General features: G+C 46.7%; 1 protein-coding gene across 1 annotated transcript; it reads right to left on the reverse strand.

The window, feature by feature from the left end:
* Positions 1–2,615: 2,615 nt before the first annotated feature.
* Positions 2,616–13,346, reverse strand: ELP6 (elongator acetyltransferase complex subunit 6). Its single transcript, XM_082192631.1, has 7 exons — positions 13,182–13,346; positions 11,063–11,141; positions 9,762–9,832; positions 7,587–7,720; positions 5,671–5,866; positions 4,218–4,364; positions 2,616–3,484 (listed from the first exon to the last, which is right to left on the reverse strand). Exons 1-7 carry the CDS (start codon positions 13,233–13,235, stop codon positions 3,356–3,358), a joined length of 810 nt encoding a protein of 269 aa, XP_082048757.1. The 5' UTR covers positions 13,236–13,346; the 3' UTR covers positions 2,616–3,355.
* Positions 13,347–17,544: the final 4,198 nt, after the last annotated feature.

A 17,544-nucleotide genomic window follows, 5' to 3' on the forward strand; every position in this document is an offset into this window, starting at 1 on the left:
GAAAAAACAAATCTAATCTCTCCATCCCTGTTTCAACTCTACCATAATTATAAAACAATTTTCTTTTCTGAGTCATAATAATGGTGCGGCCCAGGCAACACCAAACTGCCTCTTCCTTCCACCAATTCATATCACTGCCTTTTTTCTTTTTTTTACAGAATTAGATAAATTTAAGCCTTCAAAGGTGAGGCATGTTATATATCAAAAATAATAATGACTGGGAGAAAAAAAGTATGGTGAATCAACAGATTCCAATTTGTCATAAAGAATTTCTTCTATCTGGAATGATTCTTTCTCTGAAACCTCAACACTAGTTCTATTTCCCCCCCCCCCAAAAAAAAGATATTTATTAAAGTTTTTAAAATATAACAATGAAAATGAAAAATAAAAAGAAACAAGATACAACATAAAACAATTAAAAAACAAATAATTTTCCATAACATATCTTCCTTCGCTTATTTCCCCAGACCTCCTCATACCTCCCTTCTTTGTATTCCACTTCAATTTGTTAGTTCAGCAAATCCTTACCATTATGCTTTTACCCATTTGTAAACCTTTTTTTTTCGTATCTCCTAAAGCATTACAGCTGGAAACCCCTTAGTTTCTATCCAACATCCTTCTAACATTCATTAATTTTACAATATTTCTGTAAATAGTCTTTAAATTTCTTCCAGTCTTCTTTCACCAACTCTTCTCCCTGGTCTCGGATTCTGCCAGTCATTTCTGCCACCTCAACCCTAGTTCTAGGCAGGGCAAAGCACAACCACCAATGGCCCTCTTCTCCATAATTTTTCCCCTCTTTTAAAGCCATCCAAACAATTTAAAACACAGGTTAATATGCAATTTAAAATGCAGCCTCATTTTAAAAGTAGCCCATGGATCAAAACCAAAAGGGGAGGAAAACATAAGGGTCAGACCAAGTCCAAACCAAAGGCCAGGCGGAACAGCTCTGTTTTGCAGGCCCTGCGGAAAGATTTCAAGTCCCGCAGAGCCCTGGTCTCTTGTGACAGAGCATTCCACCAAGTCAGGGCCAGTACTGAAAAGGCCCTGGCCCTAGTTGAGACCAATCAACTTGCGACTTGGGACCTCCAAAGTGTTGTCATTTGTGGACCTTAAGGTCCTCCGCGGGGCATACCAGGAGAAGCGGTCCCATAGTTACGTCATACACTTCACACCCAGCTTCTCCTAGGTTTAGCTGTCTAACAATAACAGGTGGGGTTGGAGCCCTGTAGCAACTATGAGTGTACTCATCATTCCTGTCTTCCCACACTTCATTACTGAAGATGTGGGAGGTCATCAATCACAGCTGTCAATATACAGAGCACCCACGTTTCCTTTCCTGCAGCAGGTCAGAGACAGAATGTCAACACCGGGTGTCAAAATATGGAATAATAATATTTATACCCCGCCCATCTGGCTGTGTTTCCCCAGCCACTCTGGGTGGCTTACAACATATCTAAAAACATAATAAAAACATCAGTCCTTAAAAACGTCCCCAAACAAGGCTGGCTTCAGATGTCTTCTAAAAGTCAGATAGTTGTTTATTTCCTTGACATCTGATGGGAGGGCCTTCCACAGGGCGGGCGCCACTACCAAGAAGGCCCTATATCTGGTTCCCTGCAGCTTCACTTTTCACAGGGAGGGAGCCTTCAGGAGGCTCTCAGAAGAAGACCTCAGTGTCCGGGCTGAACGATGGGGGTGGAGATATACAGGAGGTATACAGGACTGAAGCCGTTTAGGGCTCTAAAGGTCAGCACCAACACTTTGAATTCTGCTCAGAAATGTACTGGGAGCCAGTGAAGATCCTTTAGGACCAGTGTTATATGGTCCCGGCGGCCACTCTCAGGCACCAGTCTAGCTGCCGCATTCTGTTTTGTTTTTTTTAAATTATATTTATTAAAGTTTCAGAAAATGTTACAAAAATAAGGGAAAAAAAGAAAAAATAAAGTACAAAATACAAAAAAAATAAAAACAGTTAAATACAAATCAATCTTTCCATGTCTTGTTTTTCATTTACTTGTTTCCCTGACCTCCTCACAGCTCCCTTTTTTGTATTCCGGTTCAGTTAGTTAATTCAGCAAATCCTTTCCCTCTTTGCTCTTATCTTAATCCTTTATCTTAATGTATTATAACTTTAGATTCTCACCTGTTAACAATCCATTTTTACATACTCCTTTGTAACATTGCTGCTAAAACCACTTAACTTCATTCCAACATCATTCTAACAGAGCTGTTAGGACAGCAGTGGACAGCAGCATCCCAACATTGCAAATCCAAACTAAATAGGAGAGAATAGGTTTGGCTCAAACAAGCATGAAATCTGCAACTGGTCTTGAATTGCGTGTTTATTCAGCTTTAACAGACACGCCCCGCAATCAGAAACGATGTTGGGCAATGTCAGAGGTTCCCCGTGCTTTCAGGCCCAAATCCAGATGAGGAGAATGGAGTGCCTGGGATGAGCAGAGGTGTCCCTTGTTGTGCTGGTCCTGTCTTTCTTAAGCCAGGGGTTGGGAACTGCCAGCCCGGGGTTGGGAAGCCAGGGGTTGGGAACTGCCAGCCCGGGGCCCACATTGGGGCCCCTGCAAGGCCCCTAATGCAGCCTGCAAGGCTCTTCCCCCAAACTTCTGTTTCCCCCGACTACTGATGTGACGTCAAGTACAGGTCAGGTTACAGTGACTTGGTCGCATGACCACGTTACCCATGGGGAAACTGATGGTGATCCTTGCAGAAAGTCACTTTGAGCTCTCTGCCTTAACTACAAGGGGTATTTTGGTGCCCCTTTAATCAGACTGTGTGGCTTGGCTCACTTCCCTGAGTTATCTCATCTGCACGCAAGTCATTTCCTGCCTTCCGTCCGTAGCATACTTGAAGGCTGGGTTGTGTTGGTATCTTGGGCAACCTGACAGCCTGCGAAGATGGGCACAGCACCTGTACACAACTGAACACGGAGCGTTTTCAGTTGCCTCGGCCTCCTGACCTGCCTTGCTGTCTTTTGACACCCGCTCAGGAACCGGCGAACCTCCCGAGACCACCTGGCACAACACCAAGGCTGGCTGGAGTTTTTTTTAGTGACAGGCCCCAAACTACTGGTTACAGTCTTTTCCTTGTTTTCGACATTGTCCGCAGAGCAGCTCAGAAGAAATTCAAGATCAGACAGAGGACTGCAGTGGAGGTGGGAAGCCAGTGGCGGATCAAACCCCAACAGAACACCCCAGTGACTGAACCGTCACTGCAAAAGCCACCTCTGCATGGGAGAATCCTTCTGTCCCTCTCTCGATGCCTCGAGATCTTCCTGAGGACAGAGCCACTCCTTCTCCATCGCCCCTGAACCAAGCTTCTCCCAACCCTCAGAAAGTCACAGCACAGCCGCCGACATCCCGCGAGCAAAAAACACGACATTCCTGTCCTGGATCTTGTACTGGTAAATGCGCAGGAGGTCTCGCTCCGCTTTCCTCTCCCATGAGCTCCGCTGGATGATCGACAACTGGAGCAACGAAAGGGAAAATGGGGGGGGGGGGAGAGAGAGAGAGCATTTATTTATTGCTTTTCTATATATTAAAAAATGTGTTCTGCTAGATCACTAAACTTACAGGTGAAACTCCAAAAATTAGAATATCATGGAAAAGTTCATTTATTTCAGTAATTCAACATAAAAGGTAAAACTAATATATGAGACAGACTCATGACACGCAAAGCGAGATATGTCAAGCCTTTATCTGTTATCATTGCGATGATCATGGCATACAGCTGACGAAAACCCAAATGAAAACTCAATGATGGCTTTCTGCACAACTGTCAGGTCAGCAGCCTTCCCCATGATTGTGCTTCCTACTGAACCAGACTGAGAGACCATTTAAAGGCTCAGGAACCCATTGCAGGTGTTATGGATTGAATAGCTACTGCACCTTTTCACAATATTCTAATTTTATGAGATTGTTAATCTGGGGTTTTCATCAGCTGTACCATGCCATGATCATCACAATTATAACAAATAAAGGCTTGACATATCTCTGGACCTAATGGTCAGGGGTCCCTTTACCTTTTACACTAATAGTAACACCTGGAACTTCTCCTGGTAGCAAATCAGCAACCAGAAGTGAACCAAAACATAGATGAGCTCATTGCTGCAACAACTACCAATTAATCGTGAGGTTATCTTGACGATGAAGGTGGTGTTTGCAGGCCTTTCACCTTCATATTTGCTTCAACACACTCACCTGCCCATGAACATCCTTGCAGTAGCCAGTCGCCAGTCCTTCTGCCCACAGGATCCGATTGCTCTGGTGACGGACAGCCTTCACAAGCAGCTCGTTCTCCTCATCCTCCGAGTCAGCGCTGCTGTGCAGCATCACAACCAAGTTCCCCTGAGAGCCAGGAAGCACCACAACAGTTTCAGCTCCAATTTTAGATCAGGAGGCGCAGATAAGACACCTGCCCCCGGTCTCCTAACTATGTAGTATCTGCACCAAGCTGAATTTTGAATTTTTGAAGCTAAGAGGCAGATTACTATTCTATTTATATATACCCCACCTCCCCCCCCCGACCAGGACTCAAGGCAGCTACAGTGGTACCTCGGGTTAAGAACTTAATTTGTTCTGGAGGTCCGTTCTTAACCTGAAACTGTTCTTAACCTGAGGTACCACTTTAGCTAATGGGGCCTCCTGCAAATTAAAACAACACAGGTAAAATTTTAAAAAGCTAAATATACGTCCTCTTCAGGCTCCGGAGAGGGTCTCCTCGTGAGTCACGAAGGCTCTCCAGCTCTCTCCCACCATTCCTGGGTATGAATGAAATTATTTATAGTGGTACCTCAGTTTACGAACTTAATCCGTTCTGGAAGTCTGTTCTTAAACCAAAACCCTTCTTAAACTGAGGCGCGCATTCCCTAATGAGGCTTGCCGCCGCCAGTGCCCTTCCACCGTTCAGATTGTGTTCTTAGACCAAGGTAAAGTTCTCAAAAAAAAAAGGTAAAGGTAAAGGACCCCTGATAGGTAAGTCCAGTCGCAGACGACTCTGGGGTTGCGCGCTCATCTCACTCTATAGGCCAAGGGAGCCGGCGTTTGTCTGCAGACAGTTTTTCTGGGTCATGTAGCCAGCATGACTAAGCCGCTTCTGGCGCAAAGGAACAACAAAACCAAAAGAGCGCATGGAGATGCCGTTTACCTTCCCGCCACAGCCATACCTGTTTATCTACTTGCACTGGCGTGCTTTCAAACTGCTTAGTTGGCAGGAGCAGGGACTGAGCAACGGAAACTCATCCCATCATGGGGATTCGAACTGCCGACCTTCTGATTGGCAAGCCCAAGAGGCTCAGTGGTTTAGACTACAGTGCCAACCGCGTCCCAAAAACTGGGACACTATTTCCGGTTTTGCGGAGTTTGTAAACTGAATAGTTCGTCAACAGGACTGTTCTTAAACCGAGGTACCACTGTATTCATCTACTTCCTGGCGCCGCCCATGTACATGGTTGCACACAAGGAGAACATGCGAAAGGGCTTGGTGGTGCCTGCATTAAGCACTTTGGAAACAGTTCTTGAAAGCCCAAGAAAGGGCTGTAAAAGGAACAGGATTTCCTTCCAAGCCCTGCCTACGCTGGAGTGACAACGGCCACTCGTTTCAGTGCAGGCACCTGTCAAAAGAGAAAAAGCAACTGCGCAGCAATCACGGTACCTTAAGCTGAGTGTTCACCGTGACTCTGCAGTAATGGATGAAGTCGAGAATGTCCGTCAGTCTCACACCCAGGCCCAGCAAGACGCCAAGGTCGTCCACAAGCAGAACAGGGCATTTCCACGAGTCTCCGCCAGCGGCAGGGCTCAGCGCACTCCGGACAAACTCATAAAGGGCTTTCAGGTTTGAGCCGTCACCACTGCCAGGGACAGACGGAGGAGAGGAGAGGTCTAAGTCCCTGGAAGATCACATCTACAACATCCACAACATCCCACCGCAAGCAAGAGATATTACCTCCAAACACATACCTATGTAACAGGTGCCAGGAAACAACTTCTCCCCACTCAATTAAATATACTATCAAAGGCTTAGGCTGCAATCCGGGGTTTTTTCCTTTTCTTTGGCAACAATTATTTATTGGTTTTCACATATTACATTACAATACAAATGTACCAAAGCCAACACATTTCCTCCCCACCCCCCCATACATTTACATTTATATTTCCTCAATTCATCATATTATTCTTTTCTCCTTCCTCCCACTTCCCTCCGCCCCCACTCAATTTCCTCCACATTATACAATTTTTAAGCAGACAAAGATACCTTACTCAGCGAAGTTCTGCCTGACTCTTTCCCTTCCCCAGGGCTACAACTGTTTTGCCCAAAGATACGGCAATTTGGGCTTTCAGAGGATCTCCTGGGCGCTGTGGCTTTCCCAGTCGCCGAGACCATGTTAAAAACTAGGCTGTGGGACGTAGATCGCCAGGAACTAATCTCAGCTGCGAAAAAAAACATGCTCCCCTCTTTATTTTCGACTCTCTTGGGTGCAGGAATTTAACCTTAATTATTTACAATTTTTGTTTAATCTGCAAGGAAGATTAAACCTCCTTTGCGGTAGGTTTGCGGGTTTGGCAGAAGGAGATAGGCTCTGCCCATGCGATGCCCACCTGGTGGAAACTCCAGCTTACACGGACCTTAAATGTAATGTGTATGATGATCTCTGCCAACAATTTTTAGACCATCTATGCATTCCAACATGGAAACCAGAGATGGAGGTCATGCACTTCTTATTACAGAGGAGAGACCAGGAACTCACCAAGACAGTGGCTAAGTTCCTCTATCTGATTTTTTTGTCGCCAAAGCATGCTACAGGATCCTGCCCTTGATGGAAACCCACAGAGATGAGGCGGATTGCTCTTCTGCCCTTTGGCGCGTGACTGTGCCGTTGGGGTGGCAACAGATCGCACTGGCCTATCCATTCTGAATGTATTCTGAATGTTCTTATGTGATTCCAATAAAGGTTACTTGACTTGGCATTATAACATTTACAATAATCTTTGCATTCTACAGTCTTCTCAAATCATCTATATGTTCTTATTATCTTTCCTTACTAATTTTTCTTCCATCCATTACTTCGCGTTTTAATTTAGGCATATTAGCATTACAGTGGTGCCTTGCAAGACGAAAAGAATCCATTCTGTGATTCTCTTCGTCTAGCGGTTTTTTGTCTTGCGAAGCAAGCCCATTGACGGATTAGCGGATTAGCGCTATTAGCGGCTTTTAGCGGCTTATCTGCTGATCGGATCAGCTGATAAGGGGCTTAGCGGCTTAGAAAAAGGGGGGGAAGAAAAAAACCCAGCAGGAACTCGCAAGACATTGTCGTCTTGCGAAGCAAGCCCATAGGAGATTCGTTTTGCGAAGCACCTCCAAAATGGAAAACTCTTTCGTCTAGCGAGTTTTCCGTCTTGCAAGGCATTCGTCTTGCGGAGCACCACTGTATCTTTTTTTGAGCAATATTTTGACATATATTCATCAAAACATTTCCACTCCTTTTTTTAAGGAGTTAGGGTGCAATCCTAACCCTACTTCAGTCGGACTTACTTCTGAGTAGATCTGGTTAGGGCAGCGATGCAAGTTACCTGAGAAACTGGAAAGGGCTGGCTTCACCCGTCTGTTCTTGCTGCTGCTGGCCAAACAATATGTCGTTTGAAGTTTTCAGCCCTTCCAAGAACACAAGCTGGCCTCGTTCTTTGGCCGCAGCCAAGCTGACTCCCTGAAAAGCAATATTTGCAGGTGGAGAAATGCAAGCATTGCAATTTTGCAAACGGACGCCAGGCACATTTGAACATCTCTCCTGCAGGTTTTTGGCTAGGGCGGCCTACCTGCCAAAAGCAACTAGCAGGAACATTCATCATCTCCTGTTCCACGTGGAAGCTGGCCCAGGAGTCCCTCACAACCCAGTTTCAAATCCTTTGCATTGTTTATCAACGCAGACAGCTATGGAAATCCTTGGGAGAGACAGCACACACACAATCGCCCTCGATTGTGAGAAACCTCTGCACCAGTTCCTGTGTGTTGAAGAGTCACCAGAAACAGGATGTTAGAGTAGACGGGCCCCCTCTGGCCTGATCCAGCCGCCAGGCTCTTTCTTATGTACAGTGGTGCCTTGCAAGACGAATGCCTCGCAAGACGGAAAACCCGCTAGACAAAAGGGTTTTCCGTTTTGGAGGTGCTTCGCAAAATGAATTTCCTATGGGCTTGCTTCGCAAAACGAAAATGTCTTGCGAGTTCCTGCTGGTCCCCCCCCCTTTTTCTAAGCCGCTAAGCCGCTTATCAGCTGATCCGATAAGCTAATAAGCCGCTAAAAGCTGCTAATAGCGCTAATCCTCTAATCCGTCAATGGGCTTGCTTCGCAAGACAAAAAAACCGCTAGACGAAGAGAATCACAGAACGGATTCTTTTCGTCTTGCGATGCACCACTGTACTTAATTTATTTGGTCATAAATTATACCAAAATGAAGGAAATAGTCCTTCCTGATAAGAAGTGTCTTCATAGATGGTACTTAGTTGGAGACACAACTGAGCAATGCTCTAGCTGACTGCTTCCCAAAGTGGGTGGTACCTGCCCTGCAGGGGGCAGGGGGATTACTTAAGGGTGTGCTAAGAGGCAAGGGGGGACGTGGGTGGCGCTGTGGGTTAAACCACAGAGCCTAGGACTTGCCGATCAGAAGGTCGGCGGTTCGAATCCCCGCAACGGGGTGAGCTCCCGTTGCTCAGTCCCTGCTCCTGCCAACCTAGCAGTTCGAAAGCACGTCAAAGTGCAAGTAGATAAATAGGTACCGCTCCAGCGGGAAGGTAAATGGCGTTTCTGTGTGCTGCTCTGGTTTGCCAGAAGCGGCTTAGTCATGCTGGCCACACGACCCGGAAGCTGTACACTGGCGTTTCCGTGCACTGCTCTGGTTTGCCAGAAGCGGCTTAGTCATGCTGGCCACATGACCCAGAAGCTGTATGCCGGCTCCCTCGGCCAGTAAAGCGAGATGAGCGCCACAACCCCAGGATCGGCCACGACTGGACCTAATTACCTTTAAGAGGCAAGGGGGCAGTGGGGGGGGGGCTGGAGGTGGTCTTCTCCAAGCGCATTGATCACTTTTCTATGATTGACCAGCTTAAAGCCTCAAGCAAAACACCTTCCACACTCTGCATTTCAAGTTCCGCTGCTCTTATCGCTATTTCCTTAGGTCACATCCATTTGCAACGATTCTGAGTTGTCACAAGATAGCCTATTATGGGTAACAGCTATTGATTTTCTCCTAAATCCTTAACTGTACATCTGTGGTAGTTGAAGGTTTGTGTGTGTTTGTTAAGCAGTTGCACAGAAATACATTGTGCTATAAAGCCCCTTATGTTTCCGTAAGAATGCATGAAAATGCTTTTCATGCAATCCTATTTGCTGAACTTAATTGTGTTGTTATCGTCCTTAGTGGGTTGTGTAAACTGCTATTTTATAGGGTAGGGGCCACTGGGGAAGGGGTTAGCAGCCTGCAAAAGTTTGAGAGCCCCTGGATTAAGATGCTGATGCCTTGGTATTAATTTTAATTCCGTATATGGCTGGTAATCGTGAGCAGGAGAGCTGCTGTGCTCCCTTAACATTTTCCCTTTTGGCCCCCCTCAGCCTGATCCAACAGCCAGGTAGATCACCCCTGGAGGCCTGTCTCTGTCTTCCCCCACCTTTCAAGGTGAGATCTGTTGCTGCCAGAAATGGAAAGGCAGAACTGAGATGTTTTAATTAACACAATAAAATCAGCCTGGCTTACCAGCTTTTGGGCCACTATGTTGTAGTGGCTGAAGGACTGCAGAAGGCCTACGAAACAAACTTTGCAGCCAGCTGGAAAGACAAAAAGGGACACAAGGTGTTTTGCTGTTACGATGTTCCCACCATCAAGGCGATTACAACACAAAAAACGGCAGGAAACAAACTGTTGCTCTGAAAATGCCTTTTCCCATTGTCATTTTTGTCAACACCTTTCAAGGCTTTCCCATCCTGCTGGGAAATGACAAAACAGGTTCACTGCCGAATCATTGCGTCTTTTGACTTTACTTGCCCAAATGGACAGTGGAAGGAAGGCAAAGGACTCTCCTTCACTGGAGGTCTTGAAGCAGATATTGGATGGCCATCTGTCAGGGATTCTCTAGAATATAAACAGGCTGACTGCAGAGATTTCATCCACTCTTCTGAATCCTCCAGGCCACTGCTCTGCTTTGTGTTTATTTTCATTTAATTTTTACATTCACAGGTCTATCTTGTTGACGGTTTTATTCCCCCATTTACATACCGTGTTTTTCGCTCCATTGGACGCACCGGACCATAGGACGCACCGGACCATAGGAGGGGGAGAACAGGGAAAAAATTTTTTTCTTGTTCTCCCCCTCTAAAACAAGGTGTGTTCAAGGTACATTCACCAGAGCTTGTGGGGCTGGCGGTAGGGCGAAGCGCTGCTTTCCCCCACTGCCAGCCTCAAAGATCCCTGAAGCCTTTGGAGCGCAGCACCCCGCTGCCCTACAGAGGTTTGCACGCAGCCATCCCCAAGCTAGAGCAGCGAGACGGAGCCCTCCGTCTCACTGTTCTGGCTTGGGAACAGCCTTGCTAGCTTCTACAGAGGTTTGCGCGCAGCCGTCCCCAAACTAGAGCAGCGAGACGGAGGGCGTCTCACTGTGCTGGCTTGGGAACAGCCTTGCTAGCTTCTGCAGGACAGCGGGGTGAAGGCACCGTCCCCAAGCTAGAGCAGCGAGACAGAGCGCTCCGCAGTGCTCCGTCTTCCTGTTCTGGCTTTGGGCTTAGCGGCGCAGCCTGCATTCGCTCTATAGGACGCACACACATTTCCCCTCAATTTTTGGAGGGGGAAATGTGCGTCCTATAGAACGAAAAATACGGTAAATAAATAAATGAACACATTCCAGAATTCTCCCCCTCAAACAGGTGTACAGATCACATACACACATGCTACGCTTCTTCTAAAGACGTTTGCATCCCATTTTGCCAATGTCTGGTTTTATGTAAGAAATATGGGGTGGTGTTTTTTTTTTTTAAAATCACCAGATTGATTTTGCTGCATACCTTTCAAATAAAAGGAAAGGAAATGGTGAAGCAAGAAGCTGGCATCTGTCTTGTCAGAACACAGCAAGGTCAGCTTGCCCTGGAGAACAAAAAAAATAGGGAGAGTATAAAAATGAAACGATCACATGAGTCAACAGTGTGATGCAGCAGCAAAAAAACCTAACGCAATTCTAGGCTGCATCAACAGAGGTCTAGAGTTCAGAACAAGGGAAATAACAGTATCGCTCTATTCTGCCTTGGCTGGAGACCACTTGGAGTCCTGTATCCAGTTCTGGGCTCCCCAATTTCAAAAGAATATTGACATGCTGGAACATGTGCAGAGGACGACGATCAAGATGACCGTGGGTCTGGAAACCAAGAATTATGACCTCACTGGGTCACGGCGGAGATTAAATTAGGGTGGGGAGAGAACTGCCTATACCACCTTGAGCTACTTGGAGGGGAAAAAATATGGGTGTGTATATATGTAGATATATATACAGTGCTACCTCGGGTTAAGTACTTAATTAGTTCCAGAGATCCGTTCTTAAACTGAAACTGTTCTTAACCTGAAGCACCACTTTAGCTAATGGGGCCTCCTGCTGCTACCGCGCCGCCGGAACACGATTTCTGTTCTCATCCTGAAGCAAAGTTCTTAACCCGAGGTAATATTTCTGGGTTAGCAGAGTCTGTAACCTGATGCGTATGTAACCTGAAGCGTATGTAACCCGAGGTACCACTGTACTTCTAACTACATCAATGTTTAATTGTTTTTAATGGTTATTTTTCTCTGTGTTTCTAGCTGTTTTTTATCCATAATCCACCTTGAGTCCCTATCATGGGAAAAAGTCGAAGAACAAATAAATATGTAATAATAATAGTAATAATAATGTTAATATCAATGCAGTATACAAATCTAACTAATATTAACAAGAATAGATAGAAATCAGGGATGAAAAATAATAATTTTATATATTGCGTGCCTCTGTTTCTAATTCGACCCTGTTACACGGTTTTGTATGTATTGTGGTATTTTATGCATTGTGACTTGCCACTATTTTTCTTGATTATACTTTAGTAATGATTATAATTGTGAATTTCTCTTTAATCATTATTTGCTGATATTCTGGGAGTTGGTTTTGTAGTGTACTATTATATTCAAAGGCATTATTCAATGTTACCTTATTTGATAGAATAAAAAAATTCATTCCAGTAGCACCTTAAAGACCAACTAAGTTAGTTCTTGGTATGAGCTTTCGTGTGCATGCACACTTCTTCAGATACACTGAAACAGAAGTTGCCAGACCCTTCTATATAGTGAGAAGGTGGGGAGGGGTATTACTCAGAAGGGTGGTGGGAATGGGAGATTGGCAGGTAGCTGAGATGAGCCTGTTGACGACTCTTAACGACTGCAATAGGTCTTACAGGAAAAGGCAAGGGGTGAGAAGGTGAAAAATGGCTAAGTCATGTATAATGAGATAAGAATCCAATGTCTTTGTTCAAACCAGGTCTCTCCATGGTTTTAAGTTTGGTAATGAGTTGCAACTGCCAATCTCCCATTCCCACCACCCTTCTGAGTAATACCCCTCCCCACCTTCTCACTATATAGAAGGATCTGGCAACTTCTGTTTCAGTGTATCTGAAGAAGTGTGCATGCACACGAAAGCTCATACCAAGAACTAACTTAGTTGGTCTTTAAGGTGCTACTGGAAGGAATTTTTTTATTTTGACTATGGCAGACCAACACGGCTACCTATCTGTAACTTATTTGATATGTCACCTATTTCAAAGTTATGTTTTTATGATGACTTTTTTGTATTTAATCAGATTGCTATAAGGTGTGGGAAGACTGCTCTCTTATTTTGCTGTTTCTTTATCTTGCAATCCACCTTGTGCACAGTAATATAGAAAAGCGATAGATACATTAGAAGTCAAAGCACCTGGAAGTCTCCAGAAAGAGGCTTCACTTTAGGGGGGAAAGGCCTGGAAGGCCAAGGGGGAATGACTACAAATCCCAGCATGCTTCGCTCCCACACCACGCACGCGCGTTGCATCCTGGGAGCCGGAGCCCCACACAACCCACCAGCCCTCCGCCCACCGCTCCACGGAGGCCGGAGACTTCCAGGCGGCGGCCCCTCACCTGCTCCGGCTTCTCGACGGAGGCTCCGAGCAGCTCGTTCAGCTGTGCGAACATCGCGTCGCTCTCTTTCTCGCGCTCTCTCTTCAGTACGGCGTCCGCCGAGGGTCGAAAGAGGCGCCGCTGCTTCGCGAGGCCTGCAGGGCCGCCGCAGTACGCATGCGCTCGTCGGCCTCCGCCGCCCTCTGCCGGCAACTTGTCAAAAGAGGCGCGTTGCGCATGCGCCCCTGGGTCTCGGCTCCGCTCTCGCTGCCGCCGCCCTCTGCAGTCCGCTTGAAAACGGCGCGGGCGGGCGTGAGGTCGCAGAATGGAGCGGGCGGGCAGGGAATTAATCCACTCGCAACGCTGACAGCTGAATGCTGGTAGATAAATGGAATTGTCATGGATAAAATCACAGCGTTGGAAGGGACCCCCAGGGGTCATCTAGCCCAACCCGCTGCAATGCCTAGATATTTGCAGGTGGTCTTCCCTATGAGCTGTTAGAAGGCGATGATAGATGCATGTTTTTTGCAGTACTGTATGGGGAAATACTGTAAGGGACACGGGTGGCGCTGTGGGTTAAACCACAGAGCCTAGGACTTGCCGATCAGAAGGTTGGCGGTTCGAATCACCGCGACGGGGTGAGCTCCCGTTGTTCAGTCCGTGCTCCTGCCAACTTGCAGTTCGAAAGCACGTCAAAGTGCAAGTAGATAAATAGGTACCACTCTGGCAGGAAGGTCAACGGCGTTTCCGTGCGCTGCTCTGGTTCGCCAGAAGCGGCTTAGTCATTATGGCCACGTGATCCAGAAGCTGTACGCCGGCTCCCTTGGCCAATAAAGTGAGATGAGCGCCGCAATCCCAGAGTTGGAGACGACTGGACCTAATGGTCAGGGGTCCCTTTACCTTTACCTGTGGTGAAATTTAGTGATGTATGGAAGTGAGAGCTGGACCATAAAGAAGGCTGATCGCTGCAGAAGTGATACTTTTGAATTCTGGTGCTGGAGGAGACTCTTGAGAGTCCCATGGACTGCAAGAAGATCAAACCTCTCCATTCTGAAGGAAATCAGCCCTGAGTGCTCCCTGGAAGGACAGATCCTGAAGCTAAGGCTCCAATACTTTGGCCACCTCATGAGAAGAGAAGACTCCCTGGAAAAGACCCTGATGTTGGGAAAGATGGAGGGCACAAGGAGAAGGGGGCGACAGAGGACGAGATGGTGGGACACTATCAACATGAGTCCGACCAAACTGCGGGAGGCAGTGGAAGACAGGAGTGCCTGGCGTGCTCTGGTCCAGGGGGTCACAAAGAGTTGGAAACGACTAAACTACTAAACAACAACAAATGGGGAAATTGCGGACATAAATTTGGCACGCGGCAAGAGGACCGGGAAGCCCAAAGGCTTCTGTTTCATTTGCTATGAAGACGAGCGGATCACCGGCTTTTCTGTATTTAGATCCCACCTCTTTCTCCAAGGAGCTCCAGGGAGCGTACATGGTTTCTGCCCTTTCCTCATTTACACAACAACCCTGTGGGTGGGTCACGCTGAGAGGCAGCGACTGGCCCTCAAGGTCACCCAGGGAGCTCCATGACCCAAGTTGGGCTTTGAATCCTGGTCTCTTCCAAGCCCTAGTCCAACACTCTAACCACTACACTACCACTGCCACTGCAACTCCCAATATCCCCTGCCGATTCAGCCCCAATAGGGGCTAGGGAATGAAATAAAAAAATTTAAGGTCATATATATATATATATATATATATATATATATATATATGTAATAAATGTTCATAACTGCATATATAAACCACATGTCTGAAGCAGCACAGCAAAACAGCCCTGAAGCTATTTTGACTCCCAAAACCAAATCTTTTCTCTGCAAGGTCAAAGGAAAATGGAAAATCCTCCCCATTGTCTTTTCCTTCACAAATCCTGTCTTAAGGGTATGTCTGTGTTTGAATAGGTTGAGCCTTTGACCTGGCTCAAGAACTAAGTATCATTACAAAAGACTGGCCAGGTGCCCCAGGGTATCCAATCAAGTGAGCATTAACAGGTAACCTGCCAGACAGGAGATAAACAACGCACTCAGATTTCTGTTTTAGACAGTCTTTTCTGTGGTGTAGGTATGATGTATCGGGGGGGAGTGTCTTGGGCTACACCCCTTCTCTGATGTATGTATGATGTTTCTGGGGGTGGTCTTGAATTCCAGGGTGGACAATTTAAAATGTCTATATAAGGGCGGACACACCTGGGGTTCTGGGTCCTCCTTTCCTGCGTGTGAAGGGGGCACCCTGTTGCAACAGTTCAGTAAAGATCAGGCTTACGAGCTGCTTTGCTTCTCAATATTCTCTGGTTGGACTCTGTTATTTTCTCCGAACGATGGAGAACCTACTAAGGACTCTATAAGGGCTCTTGTGTTCCCCATAAGGGAATAATGGCAGATTTGCGTTCATTACAGGAACATCCGGCCCTCCAGATACGGCTGGTTTTAAAAGGTTTGGGAAATGCAAGGGGTGCTGGCCTTCGCACCTGCCTGCACACCGCTGGCCATGACTGGAAGCAGGTTAGTGGGCCAGGTGAAGCACCTCACAGAATCAGAGGACGGTAGAGTTGGAAGGGACCCCGAGGGTCATCCTTACGGGGTCCTCGCCGTGGGACCACATTCATCCATTGCTCTACCAACTGCACTGGCACCCGGTGGAGTACAGGGTCAGGTTTAAGGTGCTGGTTTTGACCTTAAATGTGGCCTAGGACCCTCGTACCTATGGGACCGGCTCTCCATTTAAGGTCCACAAATAACAACACTGTGGTGGTCCCCAGCCTCAAAGAGGTTAGATTGGTCTCAACTAGGGCCAGGGCCTTTTCAGTACTGGCCCCGACTTGGTGGAACGCTCTGTCACAAGAGACCAGGGCCTGCGGGACTTGACATCTTTCCGCAGGGCCTTTGGTTCCACCAGGCCTTTGGTTCGGGCTCAGTCTGACCCTTATGTTTCCCTCCTCTAATGGTTTTGACAGCATTTTAACCTGAATTTTAAATTGTTTTCCCTTTTTCCCCTGTGTCCAGTTCTGGGCACCACAGTTCAAGAAGGACACTGACAAACTGGAACGTGTCCAGAGGAGGGCAACCAAAATGGTCAAAGGCCTGGAAACGATGCCTTATGAGGAACGGCTAAGGGAGCTGGGCATGTTTAGCCTGGAGAAAAGGAGGTTAAGGGGTGATATGATAGCCATGTTCAAATATATAAAAGGATGTCACATAGAGGAGGGAGAAAGGTTGTTTTCTGCTGCTCCAGAGAAGCGGACACGGAGCAATGGATCCAAACGACAAGAAAGAAGATTCCACGTAAACATTAGGAAGAACTTCCTGACAGTAAGAGCTGTTCGACAGTGGAATTTGCTGCCAAGGAGTGTGGTGGAGTCTCCTCCTTTGGAGGTCTTTAAGCACAGGCTTGACAACCATATGTCAGGAGTGCTCTGATGGTGTTTCCTGCTTGGCAGGGGGTTGGACTCGATGGCCCTTGTGGTCTCTTCCAACTCTATGATTCTATGTTTTTACTGAAATTTTATTGGTGTTAGCCACCCTGAGCCCCGCACTGGCCGGGGAGGGCAAGGTATAAATAAAATTTATTATTATTATTATTATTATTATTATTATTATTATTATTATTATTCAGTCCAACCCCCTGCAATGCAGGAATCTCTTTGCCCAACTTTGGGCTCGAACCCACAACCCTGAGATGAAGAGTGCCGTTCTCTACCGACTGAGCTATCAAGAAAGCCACATCTCTGACATCTTCAGGTACAAAGAATCTCAGGCACAAGGTGTTGGGAGGAACATCCTCTCTGTGCCTGAGAGACTGGAAAGAAGCTGTTGGTCAGAGTTGGCAATACTGGGGTAGATGGACAAAGAGTCAGACTGCTGCCTGGTGTAAAACATTACGGTAGACTTTGATCTGATCCGGAAAGACGGTCAGTGTGTCTGCGTTCCACCAGGGGGCATCACAGGGAAGCAGATTCTTTCAGAAGCCGGAATAAACGGGAAGAACGGGAATGAGAACAGATAAGAAAAGCCTGGATTAAGCAGGTCGCACATCTCATCCAGTACCTAGTGTTTGAGTGTTTGAGTTTGACGAAACTGCGGGAGGCAGTGGAAGACAGGAGTGCCTGGCGTGCTCTGGTCCAGGGGGTCACGAAGAGGCGGACATGACTAAATGACTAAACTAAATTAAACTAAACTATATCCCCCAATGGACAGGCGCAAATTCTCTGGTCATATGGGGCTTTTTAAAAGGATCCTTCCAAGACTGGCGAGGGCAGAGCCGAGCTTCTGGGGAGTGTAAAAGCCCTTATTGCATTTTTTGATAATCATAATAATATAATAATAAATTTTAT

Source organism: Podarcis vaucheri, assembly GCF_965113315.1.
Source record: "Podarcis vaucheri genome assembly, chromosome: 12".
Taxonomy (NCBI): domain Eukaryota; kingdom Metazoa; phylum Chordata; class Lepidosauria; order Squamata; family Lacertidae; genus Podarcis; species Podarcis vaucheri.